The following is a 17,110-nucleotide window of genomic DNA, read 5'->3' as shown; positions in this document are numbered from 1 at the left end:
AATAGGGAAAACCCATCCAAGAAAAAGCAGGAGAGGAAAAATAAAACATAGCAAAAGAGAGATAAACAGAAAGCATAAAATAATATCTAAATGGACCAACTTTGGCAACAAGGAGTCACAGATTTTGAGAGAGGATAAAACCATCCTTGCAGTTAGAAATACATTTCCAAAAGTAAGAGCTCAAAGAGGCTTACAATAAAAGTTGGAAAAAAGATACCAGATAAATACTAACCAAAAGAAAACTGGAATAATTATACTAATCATACAAGGTAGACACTAAAGTACAAAGCACTATTTAAAAAGTGTATGCTTATTACACAATGATAAAAGAAACAATTCTTAAGATGTACTAGTTCCAAACCTATATGCATCCACATAGATGAGGCAAGTATTGATAGACTTCCCAGGAAAAGGAAAAGATTAAAGCATCAGAAACCATCAATGAGGAGGACCAGACCTTGGACTTAGCAAAAAAGACTTAAAAACAAAGGTTCCTAACTATGCTCAAAGAGCTAATGGAAACCATGGAAAAGAACTAAAGGAAATCACAAAAACAGTAAGTGAATACAAAAATATCAACACAGAGAAAGAAATTATGAAAAGAAACCAAACAGAGCTGAAGACCACAGTAACAGAAATTTAATATTCCCTAAGAGTTTCAAGAGTAAATTGGAAATGGCAGAAGAATCAGAGAACTTTAAGATAAGACTATTGAAATTATTCAGTCTAAGCAGCAGAAATGAAATGACAGAATGAAAAATGTAAACATAACCTGAGCAATATGTGCATTTGGAAGTTCCAAAAGAAAAAGACAGAGGGAAAGGGGCAGAGAAAATTTTCAAAGAAATAGTGGCTGAAAACTTCCCAAATTTAATGAAAGACAAAAATATATGCATCCAAAAAGCTCTACAAACTCCAAACAATATAAGCAGCTATAACCCATACCATAGCATATTTTAATCAAACCATCAACTGCAAAAGATAAAGAGGGAACTCTGAAAGCTGCAAGAGAGAAGCAACATGTTATAGACAAGGGAGCCTCAATAAGATTAAGTGCTGATTTCTCATTAGAAACCATGTAAGCAAGAAGGCAGTGGGGTGACATACTTAAAGTGCTGAAAGTAATATGAGGGAGAGAAGACTTCCTGGAAGAAGGTAGAGTAGGGAGATTGATTGGATTCACCCCTGCAACAAAGAACAAGATAGAGCACAGGGCAAAAATGACTGGGATTGCAGTCCCAGGGGGTGAGCAATGAAAGAGAGTCACCAATATCCATAGGGAAGAGAGAGGCAGGGTGATTGGGATGGGGAGAGCAGGTTGGGTCTGACTGGCCGTGACTCCCATTGGGGGCGAGTGGCAGTGTGCAGCAAAATGCAGATCCAAGGGAACTGTCATCCCTCTGCTCCAGCCTGCCCCAACTGGTAGCTGGGAAAACCTTCTGGAGTGGCTCCAAAGCCAGCAGCACCCGTGGACCAGCCAGACACTGCAAATAGCTATCCTGTCAGGAGTGGTAAATTGCAGATCAGCTGGATGCTTTAGATCAATTGCTCAAAAGGGTGCTTCAACTGGCAACCCTGTCCCGTGTGCCAGGACTGACCATTCTGTCACCACACTCCAGGGGCAACCCCCAGCCACCCATGCCACCTTTCCAGCTTTCTGCTGTAGTTGGGGAGGGTCTGAGGGGAAGAAGTGCCTCAGGAGCATCACCTACTGGGAAGAAGTGGAAGTGGCAGTCTGATAAACTCCATATCTGCCTAGTTTTCAATATTTTTTGTTAGTAATATTATAATCATTTTAATTTTTATTTATATTTTATATATTCATATTTTTATTAATTTTTAACTTTTTCTTCCTTTAAAAAAAATTTTCCCTCCCTTCTATGAGCATCACTCTGAGTTCATTTCCAATATATCTTGGTAAATCTCCTGACTTTGGGGCCTACTACTGCTGAGGTGTGCTTTATCTGCTCTGTTTTATATTACTATTTTTTGAGGGGTGGTGGTGTATAGGTTGGGGACCAAGCCCAGGTCTTCCATACAGTGGGTGGGCATTCTGCCACTGAAATATCCATGCATCCCTGCCTAGCTTTTAATAGACCCTCAAGTAGAACTGTACCTCCTACATGAGATCCAGGCTTTAGTTTGGGGAGAATTACTGACAAACCAAGAGCAAGAGGGAACCTTCAATACAAAACCAAGTAAATAAAAAGCTTCAGATGAGTAAAGGAAACCAACTTGCAAAATAACCTTATTAAGATAATTTAATGCCCCGAATACAACAGAAAATCACAAAGCATGTGATATTTCTTTTGGGGAGAAGCTAAGACTACCCGTAAGAAGGCTTCCAGGAAACCTTCTTGTTGCTCAGCTGTAATTATGGAATGGTAACCCATAACAAACTCTAAAATCGGTTCTGCAACTATTTGTTGAAGTCTATTCTGAAAACATCGCTTTTTCTTTCTTTGTATATATGTTATATTTCACAATAAAAAAACCTTTTTTAAAAAACGGGAGGGATTAAGGCATTGCTAGGGAATTTGTCACACTAGATTGCCCACACATGTGATGCTAAACAGGGTTCTATAGGTTGAAAGAAAAGGAATATAGAGAATAGATTGATGCAGCCTGAGAAATAAAGATCTCTGATGAGAATAAAGAAACAGGTAAATACAGATGACAGTACTACTGTATTTTTGGTTCGTATTGCCATTTTTCCAAATATATAAATATATTTGCAAATATATAAAATAACAAGAAATCAGTAGTTTTGGACTCATAATGCATAAACATGTAATTTGTGATAAGAAGTACATAAAGGTGGGGGAGGGAGGGGCAAAAAACATTATTTGTATATATTACTGATGTTAAGTGGGCATCAATGCAAATGAGATTGCTACAGATTTAGGTTAAATTTAAGCCCCATGGTAACCACAAAGAAAATATTGGAAAATATGTAAGTTTATAGAAACAGAAATTAGAGTACAGGTTGCTAGAGAAGGAAAGCAGGGGGGATGGGGAATTAATATATTATGGGTACAGTGTTCCTCTTTGAGGAGAGGGGAAGATTTGGGTAATGGAAGGTGGTGTGGGTACTGCAAATATTGTGAACGTGATTAATCCCACTGAATGGTAGGCTTGGGTTGGGAAAGTTTATGTTGTAAATATGTTCCCACAATTAAAAAAAAAAAAGAGAGCAACTAAAGGGACAATGACAATTAAATGTAATACACGATCCTGGATGGGATCTAGCAAGGGAAGAAAAAAGGCTCAGAGAGACATTACTGGGACATACGAAAAAACTGGAATATACACTGTAAACCTTACATACATTAATGTTAAATTTCTTCAACTTCGTAACTGCATTTAAGGTGGTTATATAAGTGAGTGTCCTTGTTCTTAGGGAACGGGTACAGCAGTATGAAGTGTTCAGGAAGCACAGTGTATACCACTCATATTCATGTCTTCAGAAAATGGGTCGATGGATAGACTGAGAGATGGACAGAGAAAGAGAATGACATGACACGTAGCACAAATGCTAAAATTGTTGGATCTGGGTATCTGGGAGTTAGAGGTATGTTGGCACTGTTGCTATGGGGTTTATATTTTTGTAACTATCTTTTAAGTTTGAAAGTATTTCAAAATAGAAAGTTAAAAAAATTGACAAGCTTATAAGGAAATCTACAATCACAGTGGGAAATATCAATATAACACCTCTAAATAACTGATTCAAGGGGTAAAAAATTGTAATGATATAAATATTTACATAACTCAATTAGCAAGCTCAATTTAATGAACTCCATTTGGACTAAGACTGAACTTCAATCTTCAACTGGTGAATACATATATAGTTTAAAAAAAAAGAAAAAAGGGTTTTTAATTGTAAAATATAATATATATACAGAGCAAAGGAAGAAAAAAGCAATAATTCTCAAAGCACACTTCAACAAGTAGCTATAGAACAGATTCCAGAGTTTGTCACAGGCTATCTTCCCACCATCTCAGATCTTTCCTTCTACCTACTCCAAAACACAGGAGGCTAGAAGGAATATTAATATAGTGACTCAGCAGCCATACTTATCTGTTAAATCCTATTTTCTCTGATATACCTCCTCCTTCTCCCAATTTATAGGCATCTCTGCAAATGCCCATTCTGACTTTTTCATGTTGAGAAAGGGTGTCAACACTAAAGGACAGGGGAATATAATTAGTTGATAATCTTGGAAAGGTTGGTGCCTCTCAGTTTCAGGAATCCTCTGGGAATTATATGTTCCAGGAAGGCAAACCTAGTTCGAGCCCTAGGTGTTCTTAAGAGTCAAGAGAAGTGAGGCTGATTAGCATTTAGCAAACCATGGCAATTAGCACTATTTACCTGAATTACATAAGAGTAGCCTCCAGAATAGCCTCTTGACTACATATGATCTCTTATTTTATTACACTTCCTTTCCTCTTTTTGGTTTGAAAGGTGTTGCCGATCCCAAGGTGCCAGGGCCAGATTCATGCCCCATATTATCAGGGAGATTTTCACCCCTGAATGTCATATCCCACATGGGGGAGAGTAATGATTTTCCTTACAGAGGTGGACTTAGAGGGAGAGAGAACACAGCTGAGCAACAAAGAGGTTTCCTGGAAGCAACTCTTAGGCCTCCCTGTGGGTCGTCTTAGCTTCTCTCCTACAGAAGTAAGTTTCATAAGGACAGGCCTCAAAGATTCATGGATTGGCCTATTTTCTTGGGAGTACCCTATGTTGAGAGGGTACTTGTGGTTTCCCTGATGGGAAAGTTCAATAGTTCCATATATAAGAATACATATACTTTTAAAGTAAACATTGAATTTTTTTTTTAAAAAAAGGACCATGTAATAGGCAACAAAGAAGAAGTAAAACAAATTTCTAACAATTAGGGCTCAGTAAACTGCAGAACTCAACCTAAATCTGGCCTGTCATCTGTTTCTGTAAATACTGAACACAGCACACACATTTGATTACATACTGTCCATCACTGCTTATTCTACAAAGAGGTGAGTAGTTGCTCAAAGTCTAAAATATTATTCTCTAGCTGTTTCAGAAGTTCGTGGACTCTGGCCTAGATCTGAAAGGTCTAGACCACAAAGCAGCTATATTAGAAATGAACACCATTAAAACTATCAATGTTTAGAAATTTTTAAACATACCAACATTTAGAAATAAACAGTAATGATAATCTTGGTTCATAAATTGTAGGATTCAGGTCAGGTGATACTTACAAAATGACATGGCAGAGATCTAAAAATTAACGTGATTTACAATGCACAAGCTTAATGACTCTTCCCAACAAGATACCATTATTGTATCCTCATTTTGCCAACAAGGAAGCTAAGGCTCAGGCTGGTTGGGTAACTTGCCAAGCAAGCCAGAACTGGAATCCAGGTCCATCTGTCTAACTCTCAAAGTGACACTCTTAACCTCTACATTATACAGGGCTCTACAGGTAGACCACATTAAACCATGCACATTACCTGAAGGATGTAGGGCTGAGGGGTAGAAATCAACTGGAGTCCGAGTTGGTGTGATTCGTGGGTCCATATAGGAAGGCATCATCATCCATCTGGGATCAAAGCCCAGCATCTGGGGATGATGTGGGTAAAAGGTACGCTGTGGATGGGAAGGTGGAGGGTATACCGGTTGCCAGTGCTGCATCTTATATAGCTGCTCCTGACCAAGGAAGAAGAGACCTGGTTAAATACGTGTTGCTGGGTACAGCGACAACAACACCATCTCCCCCCCCAACTCTTCCCACACCCTACTCTTCCAGTTTTCAGACAGGCAGCACGGAAAGGCAGAGGGAAGATACAGGCAGCTGCTCAAAAGGGAGACTTCAGTGTATTAAGGCTTTCAAGCTGAGGTCACTCTAAGACTGAAAGGACAGTCATGACATTGCCAAAGAAGGGGACAACGCACACCTCTACTACACAAGACAGACAAGTTTTTATTTAGAGCTAACTGGAAGTAAGCAACTGACCAGTACACTTAACAATGAATCTCTAGACACTGGACACTTCCCTCGATTTCTATACCACCACCTGAAGATGATCATTATCTTCTGCCTAGACAACTATTCAATTTCTCCACATAAAGGTCCAAATCCTACAAGTCTACAAGTAACCTCCAGGGTTCTATGGGATCTTGTCCCTACCTAAGTCTCTTTCAACTCACTTGACTCTGCCCTTCACTCTGGTCCATAGGGCTATAGACCTGCCTGTTCTCCACTTCAGGCCTTCGTACATACTAGTCTCTATGTCTGGCAAGCTCCTTTCCCTTCATCCCTAAACCTGGCTCATTCATATTCCTTCTTTCAAGTTTCAGCTTAAAAAAAAAAAGACACTTCCTTTGGGAAACAGGTCACAACATCCTAAACAGTTAGGTTCTCCTGTACTCTGCTCTTACAACTGGTAATACTCCTTGTAACAGTAACAATAGTTTGCTATTTTTGTCGCAGGTTTTCTCTACTAAATCAAAAGAAACTGTGCATGCCTAGTTCACTGTTGCATCCTTGTCCCCTAGCACTATATTGGCACATGAATGGTACAAAACTTTTTGCACAAATGATGAACATAAAAATGATATCTAACTCAGGAGCCTTTACTTAGGTAATGTTCATTCCAGATCCTGCTCAACTCAAAGTGACCTTTATGAACAACCTCATAGGTGAATCCTGAGTCAGCACTCCAGCAGGATTCAAGTCAAACTAAGAGGATAACCTATTCACAACCTTCAGCACATACCTTAGAATCCACAAATAGAAAAAGGCTGCTTAACCAGCTCAGCAGGCTGAAACCCAGGGCTGGGCTGGAATTTCTGTTAGATGGCTCCTGCTGGCACTCACAGAACTCCTAGGAGCACTCAATAAATACAGTTCATCAATCAAGAGACTTGAGTTACTAACTCCCAGCCCAGATAGGAGCTGGGAGAGGGGAGATGCCAACAGCTGCAGGCCTTTACTCCACAGAATTTCTGGTCTAGACCCCCGCATATCCAGTGTATCTGACCTGCCTGTGCAGATTCTTTCAGGCTGCGCTAGTGCTTTCAGATTTCTTTCTATTCTTAAGGAAGGATTTACCTACCATTACCCTCCCCCAAGTAAAAGAGTTACCTAAAGCAATTGTTACTGCTGTGTATAGATCAATTACTTCAGAGATCTCCCCAACAGTAATTCTAACCAAGAGTTGCACAGCACTCACTCACACTACCACTAAAAACACAATTATGTAATTCTTTCTGTTTAGAACACAGGACCTGGTATGAACCCTGGAATGCTTCCTAGCAACCTAAAGAAAAAGATCTGGGGTGAAAATTCTAAAGGAAACTAAAAGAGATGCTAGTAAAGGCTTAAGACTTTATTATGTTTCCCCAGGAAGCGTATGTTTGAAACATTGCAAGTTATAATAATAATATTTATACATCTAGCTGCCAACATATACCGCATTATCATGTTTCTCACCAAAATTACATGAATTTGTTCCTTCATCAGCTACCTCTCTAAGATATATATATTTGCCAATGAATCCCTCAGCCTGGTTGGACTACGAGGACTACAAGAGATTGATATATCACAACCATTATACACATGATCTTCCTCAGGGTAAAAAGCAGATCCCTTTTAAGTCATCTGAAATGCCATACAATGATGAAATTTAATACAAATGAACCGCTTAAAGGCATCACCTCATAAAACCCTCACAGCTATGGGTATTCATTCGAAAGAGAGGCTCAAGGTGCATAACTGAAGTGTGCCTACAAGGCCATACGATTAGTTACGCAGCACCCAAGGATCAGAACCCACAACTGCCCAACTCAAAACCTACAAACTTCCATCCTTAACTCTAAGCTAACAGCCTGTCTCTGACAACTCTCAAAACAGTTCATAGGCCTCCCTTACTCCTTTGGAAGGTCACACAGGCTGAGCCACTACTTGGTCTCAGGAGTGCTCAAAGTGTAATGCTCTGAACTAAAAAAAAATTCTTCAGATACTAAATTGAGTTTAATACATATAACACTATTTCCTTACCTTCAACATTGGAAAACAAGATCAATAAACCCCAAATAAGAGTTTATTTATTCACAAGTCCCTCTATCATTTACAGAAATAAATAATGGCCAGGGGCTGATCTATCAAGGTTACAGTTTTGGGGTATAACTCCTAACATCCCTGCTGTGTGTCTGGGATATGTAAGATTTGGCGGAAGGGAGAGATACATCATCTCAATAGTCAAGTAGCTTACAACAACTTTCTGTTTCTTCTCTGTTTACCTGTTGCTGCTGCTGCTGCTGCCGCTGGAATCTGGGCGGAAGTGATTCTGATATTGCTGAACTCCTGTGCAGGAGACCCAGCCTCCCTGGCCTCTTCCTCACGCTGCCACTCTGAGCCACAGCTGGAGGAGCTGTTGGTGCCTCTTCTGAAAATGCATTGGGGGCTTCCTGGGCAGGGAACCTGGGAGCCTAAAAAACAATACCCAGAGAAATTGCCAGGTGAATTCACAAACACTCTGCTAATCAAATGTTTAATGGCACACATTCTTTGTTGTGTCCCCGATACTACAAACATGTCTAATTTTATTGCACTTTGTTTACTGTGCTTCTCAGATGTACTTTTTACATATCAAAGGTTTGTGGCATGTGCTCACTTAGTGTCTGTGTCAATTTTAATTAAGGTATATACATTGTTTTTGACATAATGCCATTGCACACTTAATAGACTACTGTATAGTATAAACACAACTTTTACATGCACTGGGAAACCAAAAAATTGTGTGACTCACTTTATTGCTATAGTCTGGAACTATACCTGCAAGATGCCAGTGTTCATGTTCCTGATCTTAGAAATACATTACCTGCAGAAGCTAATGGATGGGGGCCCCCCCCCCCCCAAAAAAAACACTGTGAGAATCTACCTCATCCTTTAGAGATGAGAAGAGAGTTTAGGTGAATTGCCTAGGGCCACAAAGTCAGAGCCAGAGCTGGGATGATCCTAGGTGGAAGTGGATTATAACAAAGGGCCCCAGAGTACATCAGAAAAGAGCCAAGAACTCAACCATCTTTACACAGCCAGCAGCCCAACAATGTGAAACCAACATTTCCAAAGCCTTTGTGACTTGGGCAAATTATTTGTTCCAAATAAGGATAATGAGTCATTGTGACTAGCCCACAGAGTTTTGGGAGAATTAGATAAGAATACACATAACTTAATATAGTGCTATTTTAAGCAGGTACTATCAATTAATACCCATAACTAATCCCTCTTAAATTATCTTTTGTCTTGCCTCCAGCCCAGCTTTGCATCCCAGAGGAATACAGAGCAGGGGAAGGTAGCAGGGAGTAAATTCACTCAGCTCCACTGCATACACTATACCTACACCCACCCTGCATCGTAAGACCAACTCACTGGAGCCACTCCAAGGACCAACATCAGCTAGCCACACTCACATGAAAGCAATTCTATTTCTTGGTCACTCTACCACCTCATCTAAATGAATATTCTAAGACTGCAGGGTCTTCATTCAAACTTCACTGAAATGAGGTCAGAAGTTGTACATTTCTCCCGGTTTCTTGGCCAGAATGGGACTGATAACTGTTAAATTATCAATAAGATCCCATCTAAGAAGATTGCAGGGACTGAAACTAACAGCATGCCCTAATCTCTTACATGAGTGGTTTAAGAAAAAATATATAGCTAACCATGTTCTTTTCTTTAAAACTTCCACTAGATGAATAAAAAAGTATTTGCAAAGTCCCCTTGGGGGAATGGTGAGAAAGGGGGAAAATTCAACTTCCCCAAGTGGAGAATTCTTGATATTCTCACAAGCAGTGGGGACAACCAAAGCAACAGACTGAGCCCCCAGTCTTGGGGTCTGTTCATATGAAACTTAACCCCACAAAGGATGGGTCAAGCCTACTTAAATTAGGCCTAAGAGTCACCCCCAAGAGAACCTCTTTTGTTGCTCAGATGTGGCCTCTCTCTCTCAGCCAATACAACACGCAAACTCACCGCCCTCCCCCTGTCTATGTGGGACATGACTGCCAGGGGTGTGGACCTTCCTGGCAACGTGGGACAGAAATCCTAAAACAAGCTGGAACTCAGCATCAAGGGATTGAGAAAATCTTCTCGACTAAAAGGGAGAAGAGCAAAATGAGACAGTGTCAATGGCTGAGAGATTCCAAACAGAGTCGAGGGGTTATCCTGGAGGTTATTCTTATGCATTAAATAGATATCACCTTGTTAGTCAAGATGTAATGGAGAGGATGGAGGGAACTGCTTGAAAATGTAGAGCTGTGTTCCAGTAGCCATGTTTCTTGAAGTGATTATATAATGATATCACTTTCACAATGTGACTGTGCAATTGTGAAAACCTTGTGTCTGATGCTCTTTTAATCTACCTTATCAACAGATGAGTAAAACATATAGAATAAAAACAGATAATAGGGGGAACAAATGTTAAAATAAATTTAGTAGATTGAAATGCTAGTGACCGATGAAAGAGAGGGGTAAGGGGTATGGTATGTATGAATATTTTTGTTTTCTTCTTCTGAATTGATGCAAATGTTCTAAGAAATGATTGTAATGATGATGAATATACAACTATGTGATGAAAAAAAAAATGCCCTCCACTAGACACACTCCATTAATACAGCACTATTTAACATCTCTTTCATAAAGACTTGTATGATCCATTCCTTTTAAAATTAATGCCAGGAAAAGTTATTCAAACAAGCAGGTAGGCTTTTAACATTTTCATGTATGAAGAGTTGTTACTTTACTCAAGTCCCCCAGTATTTGGATCTTTGGATGAGCAGAGGTTATTAATGGTAATAATGATAACAATAACGATGATAAAAGCATTTGCATGCTTTCTATATGTCAGAAGCTGTGAAGTGCTTCATGCATTTTATTTCACATGACCCCACAGTATACAGCAGATGAGAGGCAAACAACAAGGCAATGAAAATGAAACCGAGGGATTCCAGTTTGTGGGGTGAGGGCCCATCTCTTACCTTTGAGGACAGTAGGGCCATTCTTCTGCAGGGGCACCTTCTCAGTGCCTGGAGAGCAGGGAGCTTCCTTCTCTACCTGTTTCTGGGCCTCATTTGCCTTTTGGGCCTGCTTACACTTTTGGTCCAACTGTTTGAGTTTGGCAGCACAGGCAGCCAACCTCTCTTCCCGTGCTCGACGCTCCTCTTCTTCCCTGCGCTTTCGGGCTCGTTCCACGGCTTCAGACATCTCAGACTGGATGAATTTCTGCCGTGGAGGTGGCTTGTCCTCTTTGTCCTCTATTGACTGTTGCCGGAATATGCTGCCCATCGAGGACTTCTGCAAGAGAAGAAAGTTCCTGATGAAAAGGCGAGTCAAAACCCTAGGAAATAGGGGCTACTTCCGTTTATCCTTCCCAAGATCCTCAAGCACCTATGAGAGGCCATGACAGCTATTCCAATAGATGGACATGAGTTTTATCCTGTTCTGCCCTTAATGATACTTGGAACAAGGTTTCAGCAAGTGCCAACCTTCTATACTTTATTTACAAAGAAAGTGCTTGCTTGGGACCGTGAAAGTGCTATGAAATGTTTGCAAAGCACTCAGCAGTGTGACTGACACATAGGAAACACTCAATAAATAGATGCTGTCACTCTTTCTCAACATGAAAAAGTCAGAAGGGACACTGCCTAAAGATCCCTAAAGATTGGGAGAAGGATCAAAAGAGACAAGGAGGTATAACAGAGCAAATGGGATTTAACAAATGAGTATGACCGCTAAATCATTATTTTAATATTCCTTTTAGCCTCCAATGTTTTAGAGCTATTGGAAAGAAAAATCTGGGATAGTAGAATTACAACCCATGACAAACTCTGGAATCTGTTTTATAACTACTTGTTGAAGTGTGCTTTGAAAATTATTACTTTTTTCTTTCTTTGCTTTGTAATATAGGTTATATTTTACAATTTTAAAAAGTTAAAAAAAAAATAGATGCTGTCACTAATGGTAACAGGAACATAAGATTAAGGCCTTTATGGCAAACCAACAGGTGCAGAAAACTACACATTCACCATTACTTTCTTGGTCACTAAAGTGTTCAACCCCACCCTCCCATGAAAATATGTAACCCTGCCATACCAAGTCATAGAGAAACTGCAATTCCCAGTCAGATACAAAGTTTCAAAGTGATTCTTCATATAAAAACAAAAAAGAATTTCTAGAACAATTTCTTTTGGTCATTTTACCCACTTCTAAGTCTCTCCCTGGGTGCCAGTTACTGAACAACAAAGTGGTGCCAAAGATGCAGTGAGGAAAGGAAAAAAAAATTGGCCAGATTTTTCTCTGAACCACAGGGAGTGAAGACACATGCAGAACTTAGGACAGCACAAATGATAGATAAGTTTAGCTGAACCTCAGCTATTCTGAAATTCCAATGAGAATTTTTTATATATAAAAAAATATATAACTTACTTTTTTGAACATCAGTTACACAAATGTATACTACTGTCAAAAGTCATCAAATGGAAAATACCTAAGATTTATACTATTTCTTCTATGTTAATCATACCTCAATAAAGAAATATGCAAAGTGCTTACTGTGTCTAGGAGCTTTCCCCTAAAAATAAATTTTTCATAATACAGAGACAATTACTATAATAATAAAATACTACAAACTTCCAGTGTAGAAGAATGAAGGTACATTTTAGATAATATGTGGGACCAAAGTACGCACTTTTCTTTCACTTTACCATAGAATGTTAACCTTTTCCCATGCTTTCTAATGGCTGTGCATTGTCTTGCTACATGGCTTATAACATAATTTACCTTAAACCCCTGGGATTCAGCACATATACATATCCTTAATACATATCCTTTGGTTACTTCCTTCAGATAATTTCCTAGAAATGAAATAGCAGAATCAAAGGGTATATGTACATAAAGACTTTGGAATATGCCTTTCTAAACTGTCCTATGATTGATTAGCTATAATTTATAGACTACTGACTTTTCAAAACATGTGAACTAAGATAATACTTTCAAAATCTGGCCAGAAGATTCTTGGAATGCATAAGTGCATTACATGGATTCCATCATTATCAACTCTGAAAATCTGGATTAAATAGGTAATTTCCAAGAGGTATGGTAATGTTTCTATGTATTTCACTTGTATATTCTCTGTACCTAGCACAGTGCCAGGCATATAACAGATATTCAATTATTTTAAAAGACTCAAGTTTAAGAACATTACTTGTTTGATAAGAAGCAAAATAGGAGCTCCTTAAATGGCAAAGTGCATCGAAAATGGCAAGTTTCACCAAATGTATTTGAATTTGGTGAACAATTCAGTCTCAAAGTAATTAGGTGTGGCAAAACAAGGTAGGCATCTGTGCCAGAGGAGCCATGGTTGCTCAGAGTGAGTGGTCAGAGCCCAAGCAGGGTGAGGAGTACATTCACAAGGGGACGGCCAAGCGGAGAAATTAAGAGACGTGTGTGTGTGGGTGCTATCTGAAGCAGGGCTGTTTGAGGCCCAATTAGGGAAGAACACATCTGTTGCAAGGGAGAGAGGGTGGTGGCAGAAATGGGAGATTGGTCACATATAAGGGGACTGGCCAAATAAGTATAAATACTAGGGATAATAGGAAACAGGCTTCTGTTGGAGAAAAAGTAAAAAATATGGAAAGAGGAAAAACTAGAATGAATCCTGTGGAATTGGAGGCTATCAGTGTGAACTTAAGGTTTTTGATACAGAAAAGAGACTTCAAATAAGTATAAATATTAGGGATAATGGGAAACAGGCTTTCCACTGTTGGAGAAAAAAGTAAAAAAATATGTAAAGAGGAAAAACTAGAATGAATCTTGTGGAATTGGAGGTATCAGTGTGAACTCAAGGTTTTCGATACAAAAAAGAGACTAAGAATATAGATGTAAATGTGTGTGTATATATATGTGGATGCACACACACAAACATACGCATATGCATTTCCTAACTCTGATCACTGACAGAGCCCAGGAGCAGGACACTCCAGGAGTGAGCACTCCTAGTGCTCAGATTTTGGTTTCTAACTACCATTCTTTACTGAAAGGAATCAGGACTTTTTGGAGAAATGGCTGATTCCAGGGCTGAGACAGGGTAAAAGAAAGAGAAGCCTGGAAAATCTTGTTCTATGAGAAAGCAAGGAATTGCTCTAAAAATGATGTAAAAATGTAAAAAGGACACAGAAGTCAGCTTTAGGAGGTTCCCAATAGTCACATCAAACACAATCTGAGTTTCAAAATAAATAATGAGAATAACAGATTATAACTCATTGATATAAATAAATAAACATACCATTGAAAAGCATGAGGAAAAACTGGGGATCTTTAGTCTTAAATTTTCTTCCCACAAAATTCCTACTAACTGCAAAAAGGGAAAAGAGTAACTTCACAGTGGCGAAGACTGGAGACACAAACATAATGAAGTAATCAAAATGAACAACATCAGAGGGGAAAAGTAAAATCTTGAACCAGGTAGGATGTAACAAGAAGAGCCAGTGCTACTTGTATGAGATTCTAGCCAAAGATAAATAACTTGAATCTAATCATGAAGAAGAGCCAGACAAATCCAATTTGAGGGACATTCCACAGAATAATTGGCTCATAATCTTCAAAGTGACAAAGTCATGAAAGTTAAAGAAAAGCTGAGGAAATGTTTTAGAGTGAAGGGACTAAAGAGACATGCAAGTAAAGGCAACTGCTGATTCTGAACCAGAAACTTTCACTGTAAAGGACATTGTTGGGACAATTGGTAAAAGCTGAATGAAGATGAGATAGCAGTGATGTATCAATACAAATTTCCTAATTTCAATGGCTGTATTGTGGTTACCTAGAAGAAATTTCCTTTATTTGGTGGGAACTATACACCAAAGTGTTCTGAGGTGATAGATTACCAACAAGTGGTTTTCTCAAATGGTTGAGAAAAAAAAAAACAGCATTGTACTTTCAACATTTTTAAATTTTGTGACTGTTTCAAAATGTTTAAAACATTTTTTCTTTTTCAAATTAAAAAAAGTCCACCCAGGACTTCTGAGGAACTCAGTGCAGCAAATGCATAAGACAGCCAGATGGATGATGTATTTTGTCCTGAAACCCTGATTAAATGAATTTTATATGTGTTTACTCCAGCAAATCAAAGTGGCACAGACTCCCCTGAGTGCCCATGGTACCTGATAGTCAGGGCCTGATGTCCAGCCGTGAAGCTTCCTGGCAGGTGGCTGAGACTCTGGCACCTTTCGGACGACACGGGGCATACCCACTGTTTCGCCCCAGTCCTTTCCTTCCTCCTGGGTACGCTTGGCATCAGTACTGTCGGCAGAGCTCATTGACAACTGCCGCTGCCTTCTAGGGTCCCAACTGTTCCTAGGACAAACCATATTCAATGTTAGTTTTCACAGTCACCTACTCTGATCTTTCTCGTGAAATGTCCTTGGGAATTTCAAAGTCAGCTGTCCATACATTAATTTCCTCCATGAGACTAAACTATACCTCCTTAAGAGTGGGATACTACCCAGACCACCAAAATTCAGCACCAACATTTAATAAGTGACAAACACAAAACTCCAGGCAGGATATTTCACCTCCGTTATTTTACTCACTGCAAGAAAGTTCCTTACAACTCCCTGTTAAAGATTTGATAACTAAATCTGAGACGTTAGGTGAACTATTCTCAAAAGAAAAGGCTAACGTATTTGAACCTAGGACTATGAGATGGATGCCTTTTTCCCTTATACTATCTCCTTCCCTGTGCTTTGCAAAAAGGAGGTGCTCCATACATGTGTTCTTATTAAAAGTACAAAAGATGTCTGCTGACCGATCTATAACAAAAACAAGAAGAAAAACAAAGTGCACAAAGCTTGGAAAAGGGAAAGAGAGATTTCACATGGAGGTTTAAGGAAGGCTCAGAGAGAAAGGAACATTTGTGCCATGTGTATCTTTACATGTTACAGTGTAAACAAAGGCACTGAGACAAATATATATATATAGTACACTCATAGCACATCTCTTCTATGCAAAAGACGTGTCCAGTAAATACAGTAGGCATCGAGAGAAAATAGGAAGTCAAGTATGGCTAATGTGTGTATGCACACGAGTATGTCCATGCACACACATGTATGTGGAGGTGAAGGGAAGATGAGGTAGATGAGGTAGATTAGGAACTTAAAGAAAGGGTAATGACTGCTAGTAATTTTTGGCTTTGTTTTGTGAGAAACGGAGACAATACTAAGATTTTTAATCCATCTGAAAAAAAATCCATTTTTTTGGACAATGACTAAGCCTCAGTGCGAAGGATGATCCATAAAAGGATAGAATAAAAGGAAGAAGATGAGCTGGCTAACCAGCGAATGGTTCAGAAAAGAAAGGATGACTGTCCAAACAGCTCCAGAGATGACAAATAAGAAGGGAAGGAGTAAGGAGAAGTTTCAGGAACCAATCATATATGAGGAAATAAATATGTCAAAGATATGGAAGCTCAAAGAATCTCTAGAGTTGGTTATCAACCACCAGCACAAGGAACATTGAAAAAAAAGAAGGGCAGGTTTAGGTAGGAAGTAGTTTGGGCACTCTAAATTTGAGGTGTCCTTTGTCAGTGGCAAGGCTGGGTGCAAAACTCATATGTACCTTGTTCAGTTGAATATTCAATTCACATCCATTGGAAAAGACAGGAAACAAAGTGTCCTACTGCTGCAATAAGTTTGTGAGATTTTATGTCTCGCTCTGATATAAACTTGTGATAATACAACTTTCTGAAACTAGTGTTCCAGAAACTGACCCACAGAGCTCTCCCAAGTGCATCCCGTGCTTTGGTTGAAAACAGACAGCATAAAAATAAATTTTGGAAGACTTAATTAAGAAAAACAGTGGTAGACGATCATTACCAGCTCTCTCCAGAAGAAGAGAATTTACTTCAGGGCCTTTGAATAAATGATGAAATCACAAAGAGTAAGACTTGCAGTCTTGACTATCTAAGCATTCTATTATTCACAGTAAGATACACAAAGAAAAAAAAACATCTGCAGCAAATATCTAACAATATAAATCAAACACATTATAAAGGAAAGAACAGGGTTCAGCAG

General features: G+C 39.1%; 1 protein-coding gene across 1 annotated transcript in view; it reads right to left on the bottom strand.

Annotated features, from left to right (window-relative positions):
* The window catches only part of PRRC2B (proline rich coiled-coil 2B), a 103,258-nt gene that overhangs the window by 30,948 nt on the left and 55,200 nt on the right, over positions 1-17,110 (bottom strand). The window contains 6 exon segments of the mRNA XM_077147246.1: positions 5,494-5,689; positions 8,285-8,338; positions 8,340-8,386; positions 8,389-8,473; positions 11,013-11,339; positions 15,203-15,395. Of these exon segments, the coding sequence (XP_077003361.1) occupies positions 5,494-5,689; positions 8,285-8,338; positions 8,340-8,386; positions 8,389-8,473; positions 11,013-11,339; positions 15,203-15,395 (902 nt within the window).

This window comes from Tamandua tetradactyla, chromosome 2, assembly GCF_023851605.1.
Source record: "Tamandua tetradactyla isolate mTamTet1 chromosome 2, mTamTet1.pri, whole genome shotgun sequence".
Classification (NCBI taxonomy): domain Eukaryota; kingdom Metazoa; phylum Chordata; class Mammalia; order Pilosa; family Myrmecophagidae; genus Tamandua; species Tamandua tetradactyla.
Note: the sequence above shows the minus strand (reverse complement) of the source record. Positions and strands in the feature narration are given on the sequence as shown.